This window comes from Clupea harengus, chromosome 13 (assembly GCF_900700415.2).
Source record: "Clupea harengus chromosome 13, Ch_v2.0.2, whole genome shotgun sequence".
NCBI classification, from domain to species: Eukaryota; Metazoa; Chordata; class Actinopteri; order Clupeiformes; family Clupeidae; genus Clupea; species Clupea harengus.
Genome location: NC_045164.1, coordinates 20,763,035 through 20,782,647, shown reverse-complemented (window position 1 = coordinate 20,782,647; position 19,613 = coordinate 20,763,035). Strand labels below are relative to the sequence as shown.

The 19,613-nt window shown below is 47.9% G+C and overlaps 1 protein-coding gene across 2 annotated transcripts in view; it reads left to right on the top strand.

Annotated features, from left to right (window-relative positions):
• The window catches only part of tjap1 (tight junction associated protein 1 (peripheral)), an 82,197-nt gene that overhangs the window by 23,632 nt on the left and 38,952 nt on the right, over nt 1-19,613 (top strand). For both annotated transcript variants that reach the window (XM_031579105.2, XM_031579106.2), the window contains exons 2-5: nt 2,647-2,812; nt 6,989-7,050; nt 15,946-16,166; nt 19,277-19,305. In XM_031579105.2, coding sequence (XP_031434965.1) covers nt 15,993-16,166; nt 19,277-19,305 — 203 coding nt within the window. In that variant the 5' untranslated portion in view covers nt 2,647-2,812; nt 6,989-7,050; nt 15,946-15,992. The remainder of the gene's footprint in view (nt 1-2,646; nt 2,813-6,988; nt 7,051-15,945; nt 16,167-19,276; nt 19,306-19,613) is intronic.

The following is a 19,613-nucleotide window of genomic DNA, read 5'->3' as shown; positions in this document are numbered from 1 at the left end:
CTACTTTAGCTGTAGGCTCAACAAGTTTACCATCAACTGGCTAAAATCCGAAATATTTCCAGACATCACTCTTTAGATGTTTGGGGGTTACAATCACTTTCTCTGCTGCGGTCAAGCTGGATTCTGCACTTTCTGCATCTCGCAAGTCAACTGTCAGCAGTGACTCTGTGCCAGACAGTGCGACTCCTGTGACCTGTCCCTGATCTCAGGCGCGCGCCCACCCGCAAAGCAGACAGTGCTGCCGCTGTTTTTTTTTAAATTTTTTACATTCGAATATTAATTTTCACATTCGAAATTCTATTTTTAACAACTATTCGAATATATATTCGAATTTAGAATATTCGTTGACAGCCCTAACGCACACACACACACACACACACACAGGATTCTTTGCTCAACAGAGCAGGCCTCAGGAGGCCTCAGAGTTCAGGTCAGTTCATGCCATGTGACTTAGGGAATTCAGTTTTTCCTTGTGTGTGTGTGTTTGTGTGTTTTCCCTGGGGTTGAGGAGATTAGTGGCCAGCGGAACAGGATTTGGCTGAGCTGCAGAATGCATTGTGGGTAAAATGGTGTCACTGGGACAGAGGTTGCTCTTGGAGTTCAATGGACTCTTATGCCGAGCTCACCCCCCTCTCAACCAGAAGCTGGTGTAGCACTGACACAGATCTGGCCTGGTGTGTTTCCTGCTTGAGCAGTGGAAAGCAGACTGTGTGTGTGTGTGTGTGTGTGTGTGTGTGTGTGTGCGTGTGTGTTTGTGTGCGTGTGGGAGAGAGTGCTACATATCTGAGTCAGATCTGGCAGACTGTGTGTGTGTGTGTGTGTGTGTGTGTGTGTAATATAAATACAATAATTGTATTGATATAAATAAATAAAACACGTGAGCCAGGCCTCCTAGATATAGGCATGTACACGACTACGGCTCCAGCACAACAAGAGGAAAGGAAGATGAGACTAAAGGAGTCAATAACGACTCTGGAACATCATTTCAGAACTTTACCAATTTAGCAATTTGATGAACTAAATAAAACTAAAAACTGATATAACAATATAACTGGACACATCCAGTTGCAGTAATACTGATACATTGATTGGCAGTTGCAGTAACACTGATACATTGATTGGTAGTTGCAGTAACACTGATACATTGATTGGTAGTTGCAGTAACACTGATACATTGATTGGTAGTTGCAGTTTCCCTGTACGTCCTGCTGGTGACCCCGGTGGGAAATCCCTGTTAAGAAGCTCCTAGCCGTCTACGAGCTCCAGGAGCGCCCACACACACACACACACACACACACACACACACACACGTAAGTCTGTGTGCGTTTTCAAGCACTACTTTAGTTACGATGCTTTTGAGAAACGCTCTAAAAAGGTAAAATAATTTGTAAGAGGGATTCTACAAACTACTGAGGCTTAAGATGCTTTTGGGAAATGGGGCCCTGACCTGGTGTGTTCTCTGGGAAACTGTGTGTGTGTGTGTGTGTTATAGTGTGTGCCCTGTATCCTTCAAATATGGTGTTGACTGAGTTTTACACTGCTGTAGTAAGAGGAGGAGGAGAACCGTCTGTGTGTGTCTCTGTGTCTCTCCATGTCCTCTCTTTGCGTAAGGAGAGAAGCCAAAAGAAGAAAGGATGAGGAAATATGATTCTGATTCTGATATGGAAACGGCCAAGTGGCACTGTGGAGAGAGGAGTGTGGCTATCAGTCAGTGGAATACCTGACTCAATACCGACCTCATGAAATAATGATGTGCATCTTATGAAATATTTAACATTTATTAATGTCTGCGAGTCTCTGTATAGAAATGTAGTTTTTATGGAGAGAGGATCTAAAGTCATTTAGCAACATCATGATTTCTCTAAAGAGAGTATTTGTAAATTCAAATGGAGCTTGCATAGTTCTTCCTCCGGGTATGCAAATCCAGGTGTGTGCTGGGTTTCACTTGCTCTTCAGGACTAATCCCCATGGCAACACAGACCGTTACATGGGGATGGGGTTTGCTTTAGGTGCTGCACAAGCTGGAAGGGAAGTAAAAGTGATGTGAAGTGAAGTGGAATAAAACTTGGTAACACCTTTATTTGGATAGTCCGCCTACAGAGACTTTGCAGATGGTGTGTTGAAATTCAAGTTCAGTCTCTATGATTGTTCACTGAACATCACCTTAACCAAACCCTAACCGTTACCATAAATTGTAGTTAACAGATTTGTTTATAATCTGAGCATCTGTAGATAGTTTATAGGGGACCATCCAAAACGTTTATACAAACAGCTGTAGTCATCCATTACCCTTGCTGTGTCCTTGGGAGAAGTGTGTGTGCTGTGTAAGAACGGTGGTCGAATGAGGAGTTACGTGGTCTTGTGTTTTAAGTTCATACGGCGGACTCTGGGGTTGTTTAGTCAAGTTTTAAATGTGCTTTCAGTCTGCATATTTTTCATGCTGTTTTTCTTTCCTGGCCAGTTTAGCTGGCAGGGCACCTTGTAGAGCCTAAGTTGGAAAAGTCCTTCAAACTGCTTTAGGGCTTGAGGGTTGCCCGTTGATCTGGTGATGACAGCGCTTGTCTGAGCTCAGGTGTGGAACTGACAGATGAGGTCACTGACGCTGTGTGTGTGTGTGTTTTTTCCGTTTGCCTGCTTGTGTTACAGCTTGCCGGCGTCTTTGGTCTCGCATGCCCTGAGTGGAGGAGAGAAGAGAAGAGGAGGAGGGCGAGGAAGAGGCCGCGGAGAGGGACGCCTACAGGATTGAGTTTCCGTAGCGACTTGGGAGACAGTCCTGGCCATGACTCTGGATCGTGCAGTCCCTGCAGTGAAGGTGAGAGGCCACTTGGCTTTCTAGAACCCTCAGGAACCTTACGTGCTGCCTGGCCTTCTAAAACCCTCCGGAACCTTTTGTTTAGCTGTGTGTCTGTCGTTCTGCTATGCTTTTGTGTGCTCTGTCTGCAGTCTTTCTCTCCGTGTCCTGCGCCCTTCAACACACACACACTCTGTTTTCACAAACTGTCTTTCTTTTTTTAGTTATATTCTGCAATGCCAATGTTTTGCTGTATGATTTGATTTAAACTACATGATGTAAAAATTATAATGTCATGTTTTTTTGTCATCTTGTGCTTTAGTTTGTTTAGAGAAAGACACATTGTGTTTGTCTCTGTTGTGTTTGTGTGTTGTTTTTATATTGTTCTAGTATGTAAGTGTGATTCCTGTATGAGAAGTCAAGTCACTGTTCTGTATATGGGTGGAAGTTTCTGGATTGTGACTTCCAATAGATATCAATAAATACATTTAAAAAAAAACTGATTTTAGGAAAACCCTCTGAAATAGGCTGCGCGGTAACTGTTAGAACCGGTGTAAAGTGTCTGGATCCTGCTGTCTCCAGTGACCTTGCACTGGATTTGTTTTCAGAGTACAATTACTGAATGAATGAAGTGGAATAAGCAACATGGATGCACATGGCGGAGGTCATTTTGTGATCCTTCACCAGTCTTGGCTGTGTTGTGTGTGTGTGTGTGTGTGTGTGTGTGTGTGTGTGTGTGTGTGTGTGTGTGTGTGTGTGTGTGTGTGTGTGTGTGTGTGTGTGTGTGTGTGTGTGTGTGTGTGTGTGTGTGTGTGTGTGTGGTTAAACGCTGTCTCAGCATCACTGGGGACTGTCATTAAGCTAACCTCCACTACAGAAGGAATGAATCTCAACACTTTAATCACATAGAGGGAGAGGGCGGGCTGAGGTAGGGAGGAATCGAGAGGAGAGAGAGGTCTGTGTGTGCGCGTGTATATGCGTTTGTGTGGCCATTGCAGGTCAGGTTTTGCTGCAGTTTGCTCTCCACTCCCCTGCTGGAACCCAGTGGCAGTGTTGTTTTTCCAGGGGCTCAGTCATCTAACCCGTCTGAGCTGGTCCTGTGCCGGCCCTTCAATTATTCACCTGAGGCTCTAACGAGAGAAGGCTCCGCTCCACTCCACTCTGCCCAGACATAGGGTTGGGTACCGAGAACCGGTACCAATATGGAACCGGTTCCAATACAACCGGTACCTACCCGGACCGAAATGCAACGCAGATTTCGGTGCTTCATTTCGGTGCCTGAGCCAATTGAAAACGGTTGCTAGGCAGATTCCGCGGGGCACATGTAAAACTGCCCCAGCTCCCAATGTAAACTTTGTCCTGTGTCGCTCACGCTCATTGGTGTTTTCATAGCAACAGTCTTATGACAGTGAAGAGCATGCAGCATTTCACAGAGCAAGCACAAACAGAACTAGCCATCAACCTTTTAACAGAGAAAATACCGAAAGCTAAACGGTCAAAAGTGTGGCTGTATTTCGCACCAAAATATTCAAACATCGCGACGTGCAGCAAATGCAACAAAACAATTGCGTGAAAAGAGTGGAGAGAAGGCAAAGAGTCAGCGGCAGATCAGCAACCGAAGACTGAAAAATAAACGGAGATGACAGCTATACTTAACCTACGGTAGTCTCTTAAAGGGGCAGTACACATTTTCTCGTACTCAGTGTGTTCAAGTAACAAGATTAACTATAAACAATATAGAAAAGATAGGTATAAACAAATCATAAAATGGTGAAATTTCATGAAATAAATGCAAACAAAATAATACATTTTTGACTCCAAAGGCAAATATGCTCATATTTTTGCAAAAGAAGTTTGAAGCTGTTTTTTGTATTTATTTATATTTATTTAAGTATACTATAAACTGTTGTTTACAGTTAATATACTGTTCATAGTTTGAAGTTAAAAAGTTTGAAGCCAAGTGTTTTGTATGTATTTATATTTTAATATACTTTAAACAGTTAATATATTGTTCAATTTGAAGAAAAAAAATTGAATTGAACAAAAGAATTGCTGAAGTATTGAAGCTGTAGTGTGTGTACAGTGTGTGTGTGTGTGTGTTTTGTATTTATTTGTAATTATTTAAGTATAGTCTAAACTTTTGTTAACAGTTCATATATTATTTAAGTTTTAAGTTAAAAGGTGTTTTGTATTTATTTATATATATAATCTACTTTAAACAGTTCATATATTTGGCAATAAAGCCTTTCTTAAATGTCGTCAATCGTAAACATTTTTTTATTTTTTATAAAAGTATCGGTTCCGGCACCGTTTAGGCACCGGTATCGTTTTAAAAGTATCGGTTATGTACCGGTATCGGATAAAAACCAAACGATACCCATCCCTACCCAGACATGACTCACCTGCCCTGGTGTTTCATTTTCCGCTAGGAGCCATTTGATTGGATAGTTTTCCCTTGCACCTTTAGAACACTGACAAAGTTCAAGTCACTTATGCTTGCCTACAGAGTGCTTGATGGTTCTGCTCCCACCTACCTAAATGCTCTTGTAAGGGCAAATGTTACACCCAGGATGCGGCGCTCGTCTAGTGACCGTCGTTTGGCACTGCCGTCTGTGTAAGCATGGCAATCCAGACTATTCTCATTTGTAGTTCCACGTTGGTGGAACGAACTGCCTAGTACTACCAGAGCAGGGGCGTCCCTCTCTACCTTCAATAAGCTTTTGTAGACCCAACTCTTCAGAGAGCACCTCCCTTCCTACCTGGCACCTTGACTAGTGCTTAACTTGCACTTATAGCAGTTACATTCCTGCACTTCTTTTTCTTTTCTATGTCGGTTTTTTTCTATTTCTTATGTAAAGTAGTATTTATTGTTACACCAGGTTTTTATTGCTCTTAGCTTGACTGTTCTCTCCTTTGTACGTCGCTTTGGACAAAAGCGTCTGCTAAATGACTAAATGTAAATGTAACAGCCATTGAGAGAGAGACAAAGACAATAGACACACACACACACACACACACACACACACACACACAGAAAACACAGCAAGTTGATGGTTGCTGCTCCTGTCCAGCCTCAACCCTAATGTATGGAGGTCTCACCAATATGTGAGGTCCCCATACCCACTACCACAAGGACGTGAAAATCCTCCTTGAGACTGCAGTGGTGAAGCTCAGAATGCCCCTTGGCCTATGAGGAGCATGGAATTGAAATGAATACAGAAAATGGACATGAATGTGTTTCACACTCTCAGCAGACTCTTGATTGGCTCTGTGTGTTCCAGTGTGATTTGATTGGCTCTGTGACTGTGTTCTAGTGTGATTTGATTGGCTCTGCATGTTCTAGTGTGATTTGATTGGCTCTGTGTGTTCTAGTCAGTGTGATTTGATTGGCTCTGTGACTGTGTTCTAGTGTGATTTGATTGGCTCTGCATGTTCTAGTGTGATTTGATTGGCTCTGTGTGTTCTAGTCAGTGTGATTTGATTGGCTCTGTGACTGTGTTCTAGTGTGATTTGATTGGCTCTGCATGTTCTAGTGTGATTTGACCTCAGAGGTGCTGCTGCAGTACTACACTGCTGGTCCGTGTCTGGTTTGAGTTCTCCACCCACCACCGACTTCTCATCAAAGTGATAGAGTTTCAGCAGAGCTGCTCTCATGTGTCCTTCAGCTCAAAGCCTCTCTGCAGCGTTTCTAACTGTCTGGAAGATGGTGCTTCCGCTAAGTAGACATGAGTTACAGCCCAAAATAGCCACGGCGCTCGCTTCTCTGCAAGAATCACGCTACTTACCTAAATAGGTTCTGATTACAAGCGACTTTTTGAGCTGCGGTGTAATAAATAGCAAGGTGGAATGAGCCATCAAGGAATTCACAGAAATGGCATCAAAAGCTGCTGTGTCGCAAACGCAATGGGAGAGATACACACTGTGTTTCAAACGCAATGGGAGATACACACTGTGTTTCAAACGCAATGGGAGATACACACTGTGTTGCAAACGCAATGGGAGGGATACACACTGTGAAAGGGGATGTGGAGTAACAGCAGTGAGATGATTACTACGCATGATTGTTAATTACTTAATTTAATTACTTAATTACTATTATTACTTTGAGCAGAGATCAGTTGATTGTATATCATATCCTGTGGGCTTAAGTAACATCTCTTTCTTCTCTGTGTGTGTGTGTGTGTGTGTGTGTTGCAGAATGCCTTTGGTGTGAAGTCTCGTGGATGAAGACATCGTCTGCTGAACAGCTTGGAATTTGGGTACGGTTTTTATTTTCATGTAAACAGCCAATGATGCCACTGTCGTGAGGTCTGTTTCTCCCTGGTCCAGTACCAAAACTAACCTGTACTTGGTGAGCAGCAGACCTGTCACAGGTGTGTGAGTGTATCACCTGCCGGTATGCATGGCATTTGACGCTCTCCTTTAAGTTTTGGGGTCCAGTTGACCCATCGTGTAATCTCTTGTTTATCAACAGGCTAGATCTGCAGTTTCACTGAAGCTAATAATTAATTCCCGTTGCTTTGACTTTGTGGAAACAAGGTTAACCACCTCATCTTCTGTCTGCGTGCACCGCATGCCTGATGACCTGGATGGCTGTGGATCGCCTAGCAGGCGTAAACCAGTTAGCATGCTACTACTCAAGAGTGGTCATGAATATACAGAACCTCAGCATGTGTGTGTCAGCGTGTGTGTTTGTGTGTGTGTGTGTGTGTCAGCGTGTGTGTGTGTGTCAGTGCGGAAACACTCCGATGTAAGCGAGTGAAGAGGGCTCTTGCTGACGTACTCCAGTGCATCTCTTTGAGTGCTCTTGTTACTTGTGCTCTGACCCCAATTGCACTCATTACATTCATGGACTTGCATGGATGAAGTCAGCTAATGAGCTCATCTTCACGGGGCTCTCTGCACAGTGGGAGATTTTAGAAATTGAAGAATGTCTTACAGCGTTTGCTGTTCTGTGATATGGACATAATGTGCCGTGGACAGGTGTCCTTGGAATGCCGAATATGCCGCTACACCCAGTCTGTCACACCTAACAGGAAGCTAGCTAACTTTTGTCAGTAGAAACTGCTGTTGGCTTGGCTAATAAGCCGCTTGGCTTGACTAATTAGCTCGGCTAGTTCTACACAGAAACTCAGTAGTTTAACCACAGGGGTCGAGTGTGTGGTTCTGGAAGTGTGGTTTGTGGGGTACCGGCGGGGTATCTGCGGAATGCTGGCGGGGCGTCTGCGGTAAGTGCATGCGTCAGCCCAGTTCTCCCTAAGTGCATGCTGAGATAGGAGGGTGCGGCTTGGTTGTCAGGAGCTGGTCACACTGCATCTGATGTGCACTATAGGCACTCCCGTTGCTCTCCGTCACATCTGTCACATCTGTCACAGCAGCCTCAGCTGAGTTCCAGGATATCCAAACAGCCAGTGGAATTTGGGTGTAATTTGTCTCAGCAAGGAGGCATTTGATGAATGTTTTTACGAGGCCCATCTTGCACAGGATGTAATTTGTCCCTCACAATACATTATGAGAGAGAGAGAACCTTGGTGAAAGTGTGACAGCTGAGCACTAGGCCGTGCAGCAGTCATGAGGGGAAGTGGAGGTGACAGCAGTCATGATGCCATTTCATCCCGTCGTCCTCTGCTCTGATCAGCAGATGGGGCTCCTGGGCAGACCTGCCACTCACTGAGGCACTGAGAGCAGGCCTTAAATGGCCTATTGATGTTCAATTCCACCCAGACGCAGATATGTGTGGAAGCGGCTCCCTTCTCTGCTTCTCTCGCTGTCTCTTCTCTCCTCTCTCTCTCATCTCTCTCCTCTCTCTCTCTCATCTCTCTCGCTCTCTCTCTCGCTTTCCCCCTCTCTCTCTTTCTCTCTCGCTCTCTGTCTCTCTCACGCTCTCTCTTTCTCTCTCACACACACACACACACACACACACACACACACACACACACACACACATACACACACACACACACACACATCCAGTGAGGAGCCCCAGTGCTGTTCTTCCGTACTTCTTTGTTAAAATTAGAGTTCTCAGCCAGCTCTGTGATGGTCTGTCAGCTGGGTTTTATTCACCTGACTGAAGAGTGCATTTCCATTGGAAGGTTGTGCTTTTGGTGTGACAAACACGCACACGCACACGCACACGCACAAACACACACACGAACACACACAGACACACACACACAGGCACACACACAGGCACACACAGACACACACCTGCTGAAAAATACACACTGCTAATGTCCTATTCAGAAAGATATATAAATAGGGTGTGATGTGGACTAATGTGGACTGACTTTGGCACTGTTAAATTTAGCTATGGTGGATACTCACTAGCCAGGCAGAACCCTCTCTCTCAAAATCATTGTTAATGCATTTACACTTATACATACACACACTGTTACGTGCCAGCTCAAGGCACGAAACAAGAAGGGGAGGCCACGCAGAATTTAGGATAATAATAATAATAATAATAATAATGTATTTATTAAAGGTTTACAAGGTTATATAGTTATCTAATAATTATAGCAAACGTGTGGTGAAGATCAGTGTTATGAAGAGAAACAAAAGATGTGATGTACAGTCAGGTAAATGGTAATATAAATAAACAACGACGACGACAATCCACAACCAACGACACTCCAAAACCAACGACAATCCAAAACCAATCTCTATCCAAATCCGACGACCAACGCTCCACGACTGCCATCTGATCAGGGCTTTTGTAGCCCAACCAATCATGGGTTACACCTGGGGTACACCTGCTTCCCATTACCTGCTAATGAAACAGAGACAGAACAGATATGCAAATATCCTGGGGCGGGGCCTAGACCCGCCAGGGTCGTGACACACACACACACACACACACACACACGCACACACACACGTCTTGCTCTGCTCATATTGCAGAAACCATTGCGGTCGCTAGTGACGTCACAGTGTGAGAATGAGCAGGTGGTTCTGGAACTGGTCCACACTGGACCTGGCCCAGGCTCACTCCAGGCCTGTAAGGAGTGCTGTCTCACTCCAGGCCTGTAAGGAGTGCTGTCTCACTCCAGGTCTGTAAGGTGTGCTGTCTCACTCTCACTCTAGGCCTGTAAGGAGTGCTGTCTCACTCCAGGCCTGTAAGGAGTGCTGTCTCACTCCAGGTCTGTAAGAAGTGATGTCTCACTCCAGGCCTGTAAGGAGTGCTGTCTCACTCTCACTCTAGGCCTGTAAGGAGTGCTGTCTCACTCCAGGCCTGTAAGAAGTGCTGTCTCACTCTCACTCTAGGCCTGTAAGGAGTGCTGTCTCACTCCAGGCCTGTAAGGAGTGCTGTCTCACTCCAGATAACCTCACTTGAAAGAAAACGTATGCTGCTGTACGTGTATCTGTATGTTTATATCTATATGTATATCTATATGTAGGACATGTCTTGTCTTATCTGTTGTTGTGCCTGTGCACTTTATATGTTTCATCGTGGGAGAGTGGGAAACGTCCTTTTCGATTCCTTTGTATGTCTTGACATGCAAAGTAATTGACAATAAAGCTACTTTGACTTTGAAGATCTGTAAGGAGTGCTGTCTCACTCCAGGCCTGTAAGTAGTGCTGTCTCACCCTCACTCCAGGCCTGTAAGGAGTGCTGTCTCACCCTCACTCCAGGCCTGTAAGGAGTGCTGTCTCACTCTCACTCCAGGCCTGTAAGGAGTGCTGTCTCACTCCAGGCCTGTAAGGAGTGCTGTCTCACTCTCACTCCAGACGTGTAAGGAGTGCTGTCTTAGTCTAAGTTTAGTTTGGGCTTCCATTACACCCTACTCTGCTTATAGGAATGTCCTGGGCTTTCGGCAGTACACCCCCTTTCTCTGTCCTTTTCCCTCTCTTCTCCCCTTCCTTTCTCTCTCTCTGTCCTGCTGTCTTCCTCTCTTTCTCTTCCCCTTTTCCCTTTTTCTCTCCAGCTCTCACTTCCCCTCTCTTCCCTCCATCTTTATCCTCCTTGCTCTCTCCTTTTACTCTCTCACTCCTCCCCCCCTCTCCCTCTCTCCACAGCCACCTCTCAGAGTTTAAAGGGTAGGGTTATGTAGGTCATTCTCAGTAGGATAAATAAAGCCTGGCTGACTGACACTCTCTCTCTCTCTCTCTCTCTCTCTTTCTCTCTCTCTCTCTTCCTCACTCCATCTCTCCCTCTCTCCTTCTTTCCCTCTATCCAAGGCTGAGTTCAGTGTGAGGGTACAGACGCTCTCCAAAGATGTCTCATTAATCACAGCCACACACACAGCAGTATTGCTCTATGCTCTGGGTTACTGTCAGAGAGGGACACCAGGAAGCCTGCTTTTTCCACAAAGCCCTTGTGAATTTGGATGATTGACAGGTGTGTGGAGGGGAGCGGAGGGTGAAAAGAGGGAGGATGAGTTCTGATCAGGAGCAACTGCAAGAGGAGGAGGGGGGAGGAGGAGGAGGGAGGTGTTTCCTCAGAGCTGGAGAAAGTGAGAAAAAACTCCAATGAATGAAAGTGCTGTACACATTGCCCTGCTAGTCAACCTGACACACACTAAGGTGGTTTTTGATTAATCGACGATCGATTATTTCCCGCTAAGATTTTCCTTGATCAAGGAGTTCTAAATGAAATGAATGAATTGCAAGTGTCATGCATTTTCGTAACAGCGAGTATGCCTACTGTCTGTGGTCCTACTGTCTGTGGTCCTACTGTATATTGGGGCCTACTGTCTATAGGGGCCTACTGTCTATAGGGGCCTACTGTCTATAGGGGCCTACTGTCTATAGGGGCCTACTGTCTATAGGGGCTTACTGTCTATAGGGGCTTACTGTGTATAGGGGCCTACTGTGTATAGGGGCCTAGTGACTATAGGTGTCTATAAGTTACCTCATGACTCCGGAGTTGCTTATAAGTATATTTATTCAACATTAACAAGCTTGTTGGGCTCACCCACGTCCTGGCAGGCCAGAGAGAGAGAGAGCCTGGGGTCTCACTCCCAGACTGCAGCAGACAAGAGGGAAGCAAAATTAAACACATCACACAAGGTTTATATAGAAAGAAAATAGCGTTCTCTGTCGCCAAAACACTTTGTCAGCAGGAATAACAACGTGGTGGGTCTCTGACGTCCGAGGTCATCTTACTATGCTTTTTACAACATAATGCACCAGCAAGGCAGAAAAGAAGGACTACTAGTTATTTTTATCAGCCCTTGCTTACACACACACAGAAGGTGCACTTTTAAGCACATACACAGAGTTAGAAGCGTCAGCATTTAAGAACAGAGACAGAAACGTCATATGATGAGGCATATGATTAACACACATACATACTTGATTAAAGTCAGAGTTTCACAATTCTTTATTAATAGGGGCTTACTGTCTGTGACGTCTTGATATTTTGTGCACAAAGGCACGTGATTAACAAATACTCAACGTTAATGTAACACTATCATCATGTGATTACCGACTACTCAACGAGTACTCACACTCACAGACACACACACACACACACACACACACATATGCACATGACACACTCACACTCACAGACACACACACACACACATATGCACCAGGCCTCTCGTGTTTATTGTTTCTTTCCTTTCTTCTTTCTCTTTCTCCCGAATATTTTACTTGGACTCTGAATCATTGACCAGTCAAAGCTGAAAGTCACTGGCTGGAACTCTCTCTCTCTCGCTCTGATCTGGCTCTGATATGGCATAATTATGGCTCTGACATGGCTCCGTTATGGCTCGAATCTGGCACTGGTTTGGCTCTGGGTTGGCCTGAATCTGCCCCCTCTAGGTCCACACTAAAGGTTGAGGCCCTTCTTTTTGGAAGTTCAGAAGGGAATATCAGGCTAGGCTATGCTCAATTGAGCTACATTAAAGGATGCCTTTAGGGCATACGGCCATATCATTATGTTTCAGAGAGCCTTTCAAACCAAAAAAGAGCTTTCTGTAGCTTCCATTAAAGTGTTTGCCGTAGTCATGGCGACCAGTTGCCCCATGACGTCAACAAAGGAATGTCCTCCAGCTTCAGTATGCCACTCAAACACATTTTAACAGGGCTTTTCTCCACTGGCCTGCACGTGTGTGTCTGTGTACATGACCGTGTGTGTGTGCACATGACTGTGCGTGTGTGTGTGTGTGCGCGGGTCGGTAGGCATGTGTGTGTGCTTGCGTGTGTGTATGCACATGACCGTGTGTGTGTATGTGCGTGTGTGCACATGACCGTGTGAGTGTGCATGTGCGTGTGCGTGTGCGTGTGTACATGTGTGCATGTGGAGTGAGCCTGCGTTTTTTTTATATAAAGGGCCCAGGGAAAGTCATTGATTTTTGAACTGAAGCCCCATCCTCTCTATCCCATCTCTTTATGAGCGTGTGTGTGTGTGTGTGTGTGTGTGTGTGTGTGTGTGTGTGTGTGTGTGTGTGTGTGTGTGTGTGTGTGTGTGTGTGTGGTGTGTGTGTGTGTTGTGTGTTGTGTGTGTGTGTGTGTGTGTGTGTGTGTGTGTGTGTGTGTGTGTATGTATGTGTGTAGAGGTGTTGGGCGGGGGCATCTGATGAAGAGCATTATTGATGGGATGTGTGTATGTATGTGTGTAGTGGTGTTGGGCGGGGCGCGCGCGCGCGCGCGTCTGATGAAGAGCATTATTGATGGGTGTTTTTGGGGTAGAGTGATTGGGTAGGAGGGTGACCCAGGAAGAGAGATCAGTAGTGACTTGCTATTGGCTGCTGGGTGCAGTGATGCTGCAGTGATGCCTTCAGGGAATCCACAGGCCAGCTGACCAGAGATTCCTCTGGCACATTGTGTGTGTGTGTACGTGAGTACACTGAAAAAACCACAGTAGGTGGAGTGGTCAGGGAAACTGGTAAAGGTTATGGGTGCACACTCATGTCATAGAGAGATATAAATCACTTCTATATCTGCAGTGATTTGGCTCATGGCTGTGTGGAACACATGCAGAGTACCTCTCTGCCTCAGTGCATCCTGGTTATAAAAGTTGAGTACTGTGCATATACGGTTTCCCTTACTGGAAAGAGCTGAATCCAGAATCCAGTGACTCAAGGTGCATTGAATGAATGAAATATGATTTAGAAGATCATTCCCTCCTGACCCCCTCCGACCATAGCATGTGTAGATGCCGTACTATTCTTTTTGTCCTATCAAGGGTATAAGCATTGGGTGGTGTATGTATGAGTGTATGTGTGTGTGTATGTGTGTGTGTATGTGTGTGTGTATGTGTGTGTGTGTTTGTGTGTGTGTTTGTGTGTGTGTTTGTGAGTGTGTTTGTGCGTGTGTGAGGCAGGGAGGGGGAAAGAGGGAAAAAGGGAGGCAGAGAGAGAGTGAGAGATGGGGGGTATGGAGAGAGAGAGAGAAAGATGGAGGAGGAAAGAAAAAATGGAGATACATATATAGAGAGAAAATGTAAGATGGTTAGAGATATAGATAGATCGTTTGAGAGTGTGTGTGTGTGAGGGAGGCTTTTGGTGTGTGTGTGTGTGTGTGTGTGTGTGTGTGTGTGTGTGTGTGTGTGTGTGGATTACGGTGACTCTGTGTGAGTGTGCTAATGTGTATGTGTGTTGGGGAGCGTGAGGCTTACAGCGTGTGTATGTAAGGCCTTCGGGTGACTCTGTGTTGCTAATGTGTGTGTGTGTGTGTGTGTTAGGAAGCGTGAGGCTTACAGTGTGTGTGTGAGGCTTCGGGTGACTCTGTGTGAGTGCGCTAATGTGCCTGTTAACTTTGACAGGCTGGAGCAGGTAGTGAGCAGTATTTAGGAAATGCTTTTCATCTACCGTGTGTGTATGTGTATGTGTGTGTGGCCCAGTTTAACAAAGTGTGTTTGAGTGCTGTGGGTGTTAAACTGAAACCATGTCCAACCCCCTGGCTAGTGTGTGTGTGTGCTACTTTTTTAACCCTCTCAGTGGTGTGTGTGTGTGTGTGTGTGTGTGTGTGTGTGTGTGTGTGCGTGTGCGCGCGCTCTCCTGCATGTCCTGTTCTAAATTTAGCCCCAGCAGTCGATGGCCCTCATGTTGGCATCGAGTGGCTGGAGTCGGAGCGCCCATTGGAAACTCCCATGTGTGTGTGATCAATGGACCCGATCAAAGGGTGGCAAACATTTTCCCCTTTCCTTCCCCTTCTCAAACATACACACACACACACTCACACTCACACACACTCACACACTCACACACTCACACACTCTCTCACACACACACACACACACACTCTCACTCTCTCACACACACTCACACACACACACTCACACACACAAAGAGTTCCATTCACACTTCCTGTCTTTCTCCTCCCTCTGCACTCTTAAATACAGCCTTCTTCTCTGTCCTGCTAAAGCTAATGTGATGTGTCCAGTGTGTCGACTGGAGTGGTGGTTTATCATGAACCCTCTGCGTCACCATACAGCCACTGACATTGTTTGATAATGATTTGAGGAGGCTTCCCCTTTTCACTTCCTATCTCCCCCCTCTCTCTTCCTCTTTCCCCCCTTCTCTCTCTCTTCCTCTTTCTCTATTTCTCTCTCCCACTCTCGCTTCCTCCCTCTCTGTCTATCTCTCCCTACCGTAGTTTCTCTCTCCCTCTCTTTCTATCTGTCTCTCTCTTCCTCTCTCCCTCCATCTCTTCCTCTTTCTCTCTCTCCCTCCATCTCTCTCTCTCTCTCTCTCTCTCTCTCTCTCTCTCTCTCTCTGTCCCCCTGACAAACCTCTGACACTGTTTTCATCATGCTTATTGATTCCAACTGCTTTTTCATTGCAGGAGCTGGGATAGAGGGAGGGACTGAGAGAGATGTGGAGAGAGAGAGAGAGAGAGAGAGAGAGAGAGAGAGAGAGAGAGAGAGGGGGGAGAGAGAGAGAGGGTGAAAGAGAGAGAGGGTGAAAGAGGGGGAGGGAAGGGCTAAAGAGAGGGAGAGAGGGGTAGAGGGAGAGAGGGAGAAAGAGAGAGACTGAGAGAGGGGTGGGACTGAAAGAGGGAGAGAGGGGGGATAGAGGGAGGGACTGAAAGACATGGAGAGGGAGGGAGAGAGAGATAGACTGAGAGAGAAAGAGTGGGGGAAAGGGAGGGCGAGAGCGGGGCAGAGAGAGCTCACAGTTCCACGGGCAGGGTTCCGGGCTGGTGGTGATTGCGGTTCTGTTTTGTGTTGTGTGGTGTTCTGACGGCGGGTCTCTGTGCAGGACTAACGGATTGAGTGCCGAGCCGTGACGTGACGTGAGGTGTCAGGATGACGAGCGCGGGCCCAGCCAGGAAGCCGTACCGCAAGGCTCCGCCTCAGCACCGCGAGACGCGCCACAGCCTGCCCGTATTCCGCGAGGACCTTGGCGTCTCTGCCGGACCACCCAGCGGCTCCCCCGGCATGGCGCCGCCATCCCCCGGCACCCAGCACGACCCCTGCCAGGTAATCTGCTTCCGCAACCACACTGTGCCAGTTTTACAGCGCACACGCTTCACCAACCCCTACCCTGTTAAGCGCCCCCCCAGCCCCGATGGGGCTAACGTGTTCTCATCGTCGTGGTCGCTAGCGTCGGACAGCGAGCTGGACGTGTCGAGTCTGTCCAGCCTGGATGTGACGGTGCTGCCGCCCCCTCGCATCTTCAGCCACGGCGCTGTTGGCGTAAGCTTGCCGCCCCGGTCGCACCACCCTAATATGAGCCGTTTTCTGAGCCGCAGCGAGGACCTGCTGCCGCTGTCGGCCGAGGATGAGCGGGCGACGTCGGAGAGCTCGCAGCAATATCTGCACGGCAGCTCGCCCTTCCGTAGCCCAGAGCGCGCTCTCGCTTTCAAGGAGACCACCGAGATCTTCGCACCACCCCGCGGCAAGCGCCCCCAGAGGGACCCCCACCCACAAGCCCACACCCACGCGCTGCCCCTGCCCCCCAAGAGCATCCTCAAGCAGCCCTCCCCGCCCCCTTGCCTGCCTCCCGCTGACTACCTGCGCAAGGCCAAGTCCGTGGAGATGCTGGGCCAGGGTCGCGGGCGCGGCCACAAGCCCAAGAGCACCTCTCTGGACCGAGAGCAGGGCGGGCTGAACCAGGGCAAGAGCTCCCCGGCTCTCCCCTACTCCGTCTGCTCTTCCTCTCCTGCCGACCGGGGGATGCACCGCCTGGAGGAGAAAGTCAAGTTCTCCCAGTTCCTGGACGAGATCACTTACAGCGTGCTCAGCCCGGCGAACCTGCACCAGCTGGGAGGCAAGAAGCCGGAACCGGCCCGTGTAGGTCAGAAGAGCAGCGGGCAGCAGAACCCCAAGCAGAACCAGGGTCCAGCTCACGAGCAGAAGGAGCGCAAGGCAGGGAGGAGGCCGTGGGACGACTGGGTCTCTCAGCACCAGGCCACCAGGAGGGACCGGGAGAACGAGAACGAGAACCGACCCACACCCCAACACGTGCCACAGAGGAAGGACAGTCCAGACCGGGAGCCGGAGAAGTGGCGGACTGACCCGTACCGCGAGGGAGCCCGACCCAAATCAGAGGGACACAACTATGGAAGGTTTGGAGGAGGAGAGGGGGGGGATTCCCGGAGGACCAGTGAATCGGATTGGGAGGACAGGAGTTGCCGCGGCACCCAGCAGCATCACTTACAAACGCATCATCAGCATAAGCAACATCCGCATCCACATCAGCATCAGCACCACACACCATCTCCATACCAGCCGTCGCTGCAGCAACCACACGCACAGCATCATGTCCCACAGCACCCCATCTCCCAGACGGACTTTAGGACACACTCCAAGGACGTGGCGGAGAAATCGCCTCCCCTCCCCCCCAAGCTCGGCTCCGCAGCCTCCCACCCTGAGGCCCCGAAGGCCACTGTATTAGAGCCCAGCTCTGTCTCTTTCTTATCACAGCTTAAGGTATGTGAGCGGCGCCACCGCGTCCACAAGTCGACCCCGTCTGCGGCCCCTGTTTATCCCCCTGCCTGCTGTTTTCCCCTGGAAGAAATAACGGAGTCCTTTTCCTTGACAACCCCTCTGTGTGTTACCCTCAGAGACATAACGGATGCTCCTTATCCCCACCCCCACCCCCCCCCCCCCCACCAGCTGGTTTCCCTGGGGAAGATAATGGGGTCCTTTTCCTGGAGATGCTCTCTGTGTCTTCTCCATCTTTCCAGGAGCTTCCCAGACGTGAGGACCTGCTCAGCTGCCTGTGCCCACTGCTGTTTGAGGCTCTTATAAATAGCAGTGGCATTAATCAGCTACGGTTGTGAAGGCGGGGGCAGAGTCCAGATGGCCGGGGTTAGCAGGGAGCGAGAGGCTGACACGAGCTCCAGTCTGGGTTCAGTCACACAGCAGCGTAGAGGCAGCAATGCTAGCAATGCCCTCCTTAGAAACATCGAATGACGGACACTTTGACTTCACAGTAGTGCCATTAGCACAAGGTCTGGCTGAGTGGTGGATTCACTGTCACAGAAGTTCTCACAATGGTACCAGAGCAGTAGTGTAAGAGTTGGCAGGAGTTGAGCTATGCTAGCAGTATTAGCAGAGAGGCTAATGTCAGTCAGTCAGAGAGAGAGAGAGAGAGAGAGAGAGAGCAGGAGAGAGAGAGCAGGAGAGAGGGGGGGGAGAGAGAGCGGGTGAGAGAGAGATCTAAGGATAAGTAGGGTGGAGACTGGCAGGATGAAGCCTGCATCTCAGACTTTGACTGTGTGTAGAACGCTTGTAAGTTTAATGGAGAATCCGCTGATGAAGCAATCGGCAACTCCAGAGTAGTTTCAGAGTTTGAGCCACCACAGAACATGTTGAATAGTTACGGTAGCTTTTGGCCTCTGAGGCTAACCCATTCTCTGCTCTGGTGTCGCATGCGTTTCCACGGCCACAAACTGCCTGTCTGCACCGCTGCAGCCTCCACCCGTGCAGTCAGGCGCAGCGTGATGGCCTTGCTGTTGGCAAGGCGACAGAGCTGTCATATTGATTCCATAGCCGCACGGGGCATATTCATATTGACTCGGCCCGCTAAGAGCACATCATGCAGAACTCGGCCGCTGTCAGTCACAGAGGTTAACCCTTTCTCTTCCCCGCACGAGCGCTACATGTTCGAACAGAGACTGTCATGTATGTAGTCGTGCCACGGAAAATACCTGTCAATCACAGCTGTTCAGCCCGCCCCCCTCCCCTCCGTCATTGCATGAATCAAAATAACTTTGAAATGTCACACGATGACTTGCAATGTGTCTGAAATGATAATATTGTAAATTAATGTATTATGTGGTTGTGTTGGGTGTGAAGTCACCTCTCTGGAGCAGATGCTCGCAGAAAGGCCATCTTTTGAGGAACAGTGAAGAAGACTGTTTGTCTTTGTTTGTCTTTCTGTCTGTGTGTGGGTGTGTGTGTGTGTGTGTCTGTGGGTGTGTGTGTGTGTGCGTGTGTGTTTGCAGTGTGACTGAATGGCCCTAACCTCTGAAGAAGCTCTCAGTGCCAGAATGTAAACATCACTCCCACAGCGCTCCAAACTAATGCAGTGTTCGTTCTCTCTCTCTCTCCCTCTCCCTCTCTCCCCTCTCTGCTTTTTGCAGGAGTCCTTATCAGACTCAGACAGGATCAAGTAAGTTCATCTTTTTTGTCTTGTTTTGTTTGTGTGTGTTTAGATTAAATGTCAGGCTTGCTAGGGTTTTGCGGTGACCACTGTGCCCTCTGGCTCAGTGTATATGAATACCAGTGTCTGATGTCTTATTGTCTGATGAGTTATGGCTACTGAATGTCTGGACTGCTGGATGTTAAGGCCATGCAATTCATGTCCTGTGTTATATCAGTCAGATGGTAGTGTGCAGATGTTGAGTTGAGTTGAGTTGAGTTGAGTTGAGTTGAGTTGAGTTGAGTTGAGTTGAGTTGAGTTGAGGTGAGAGAGTTGTA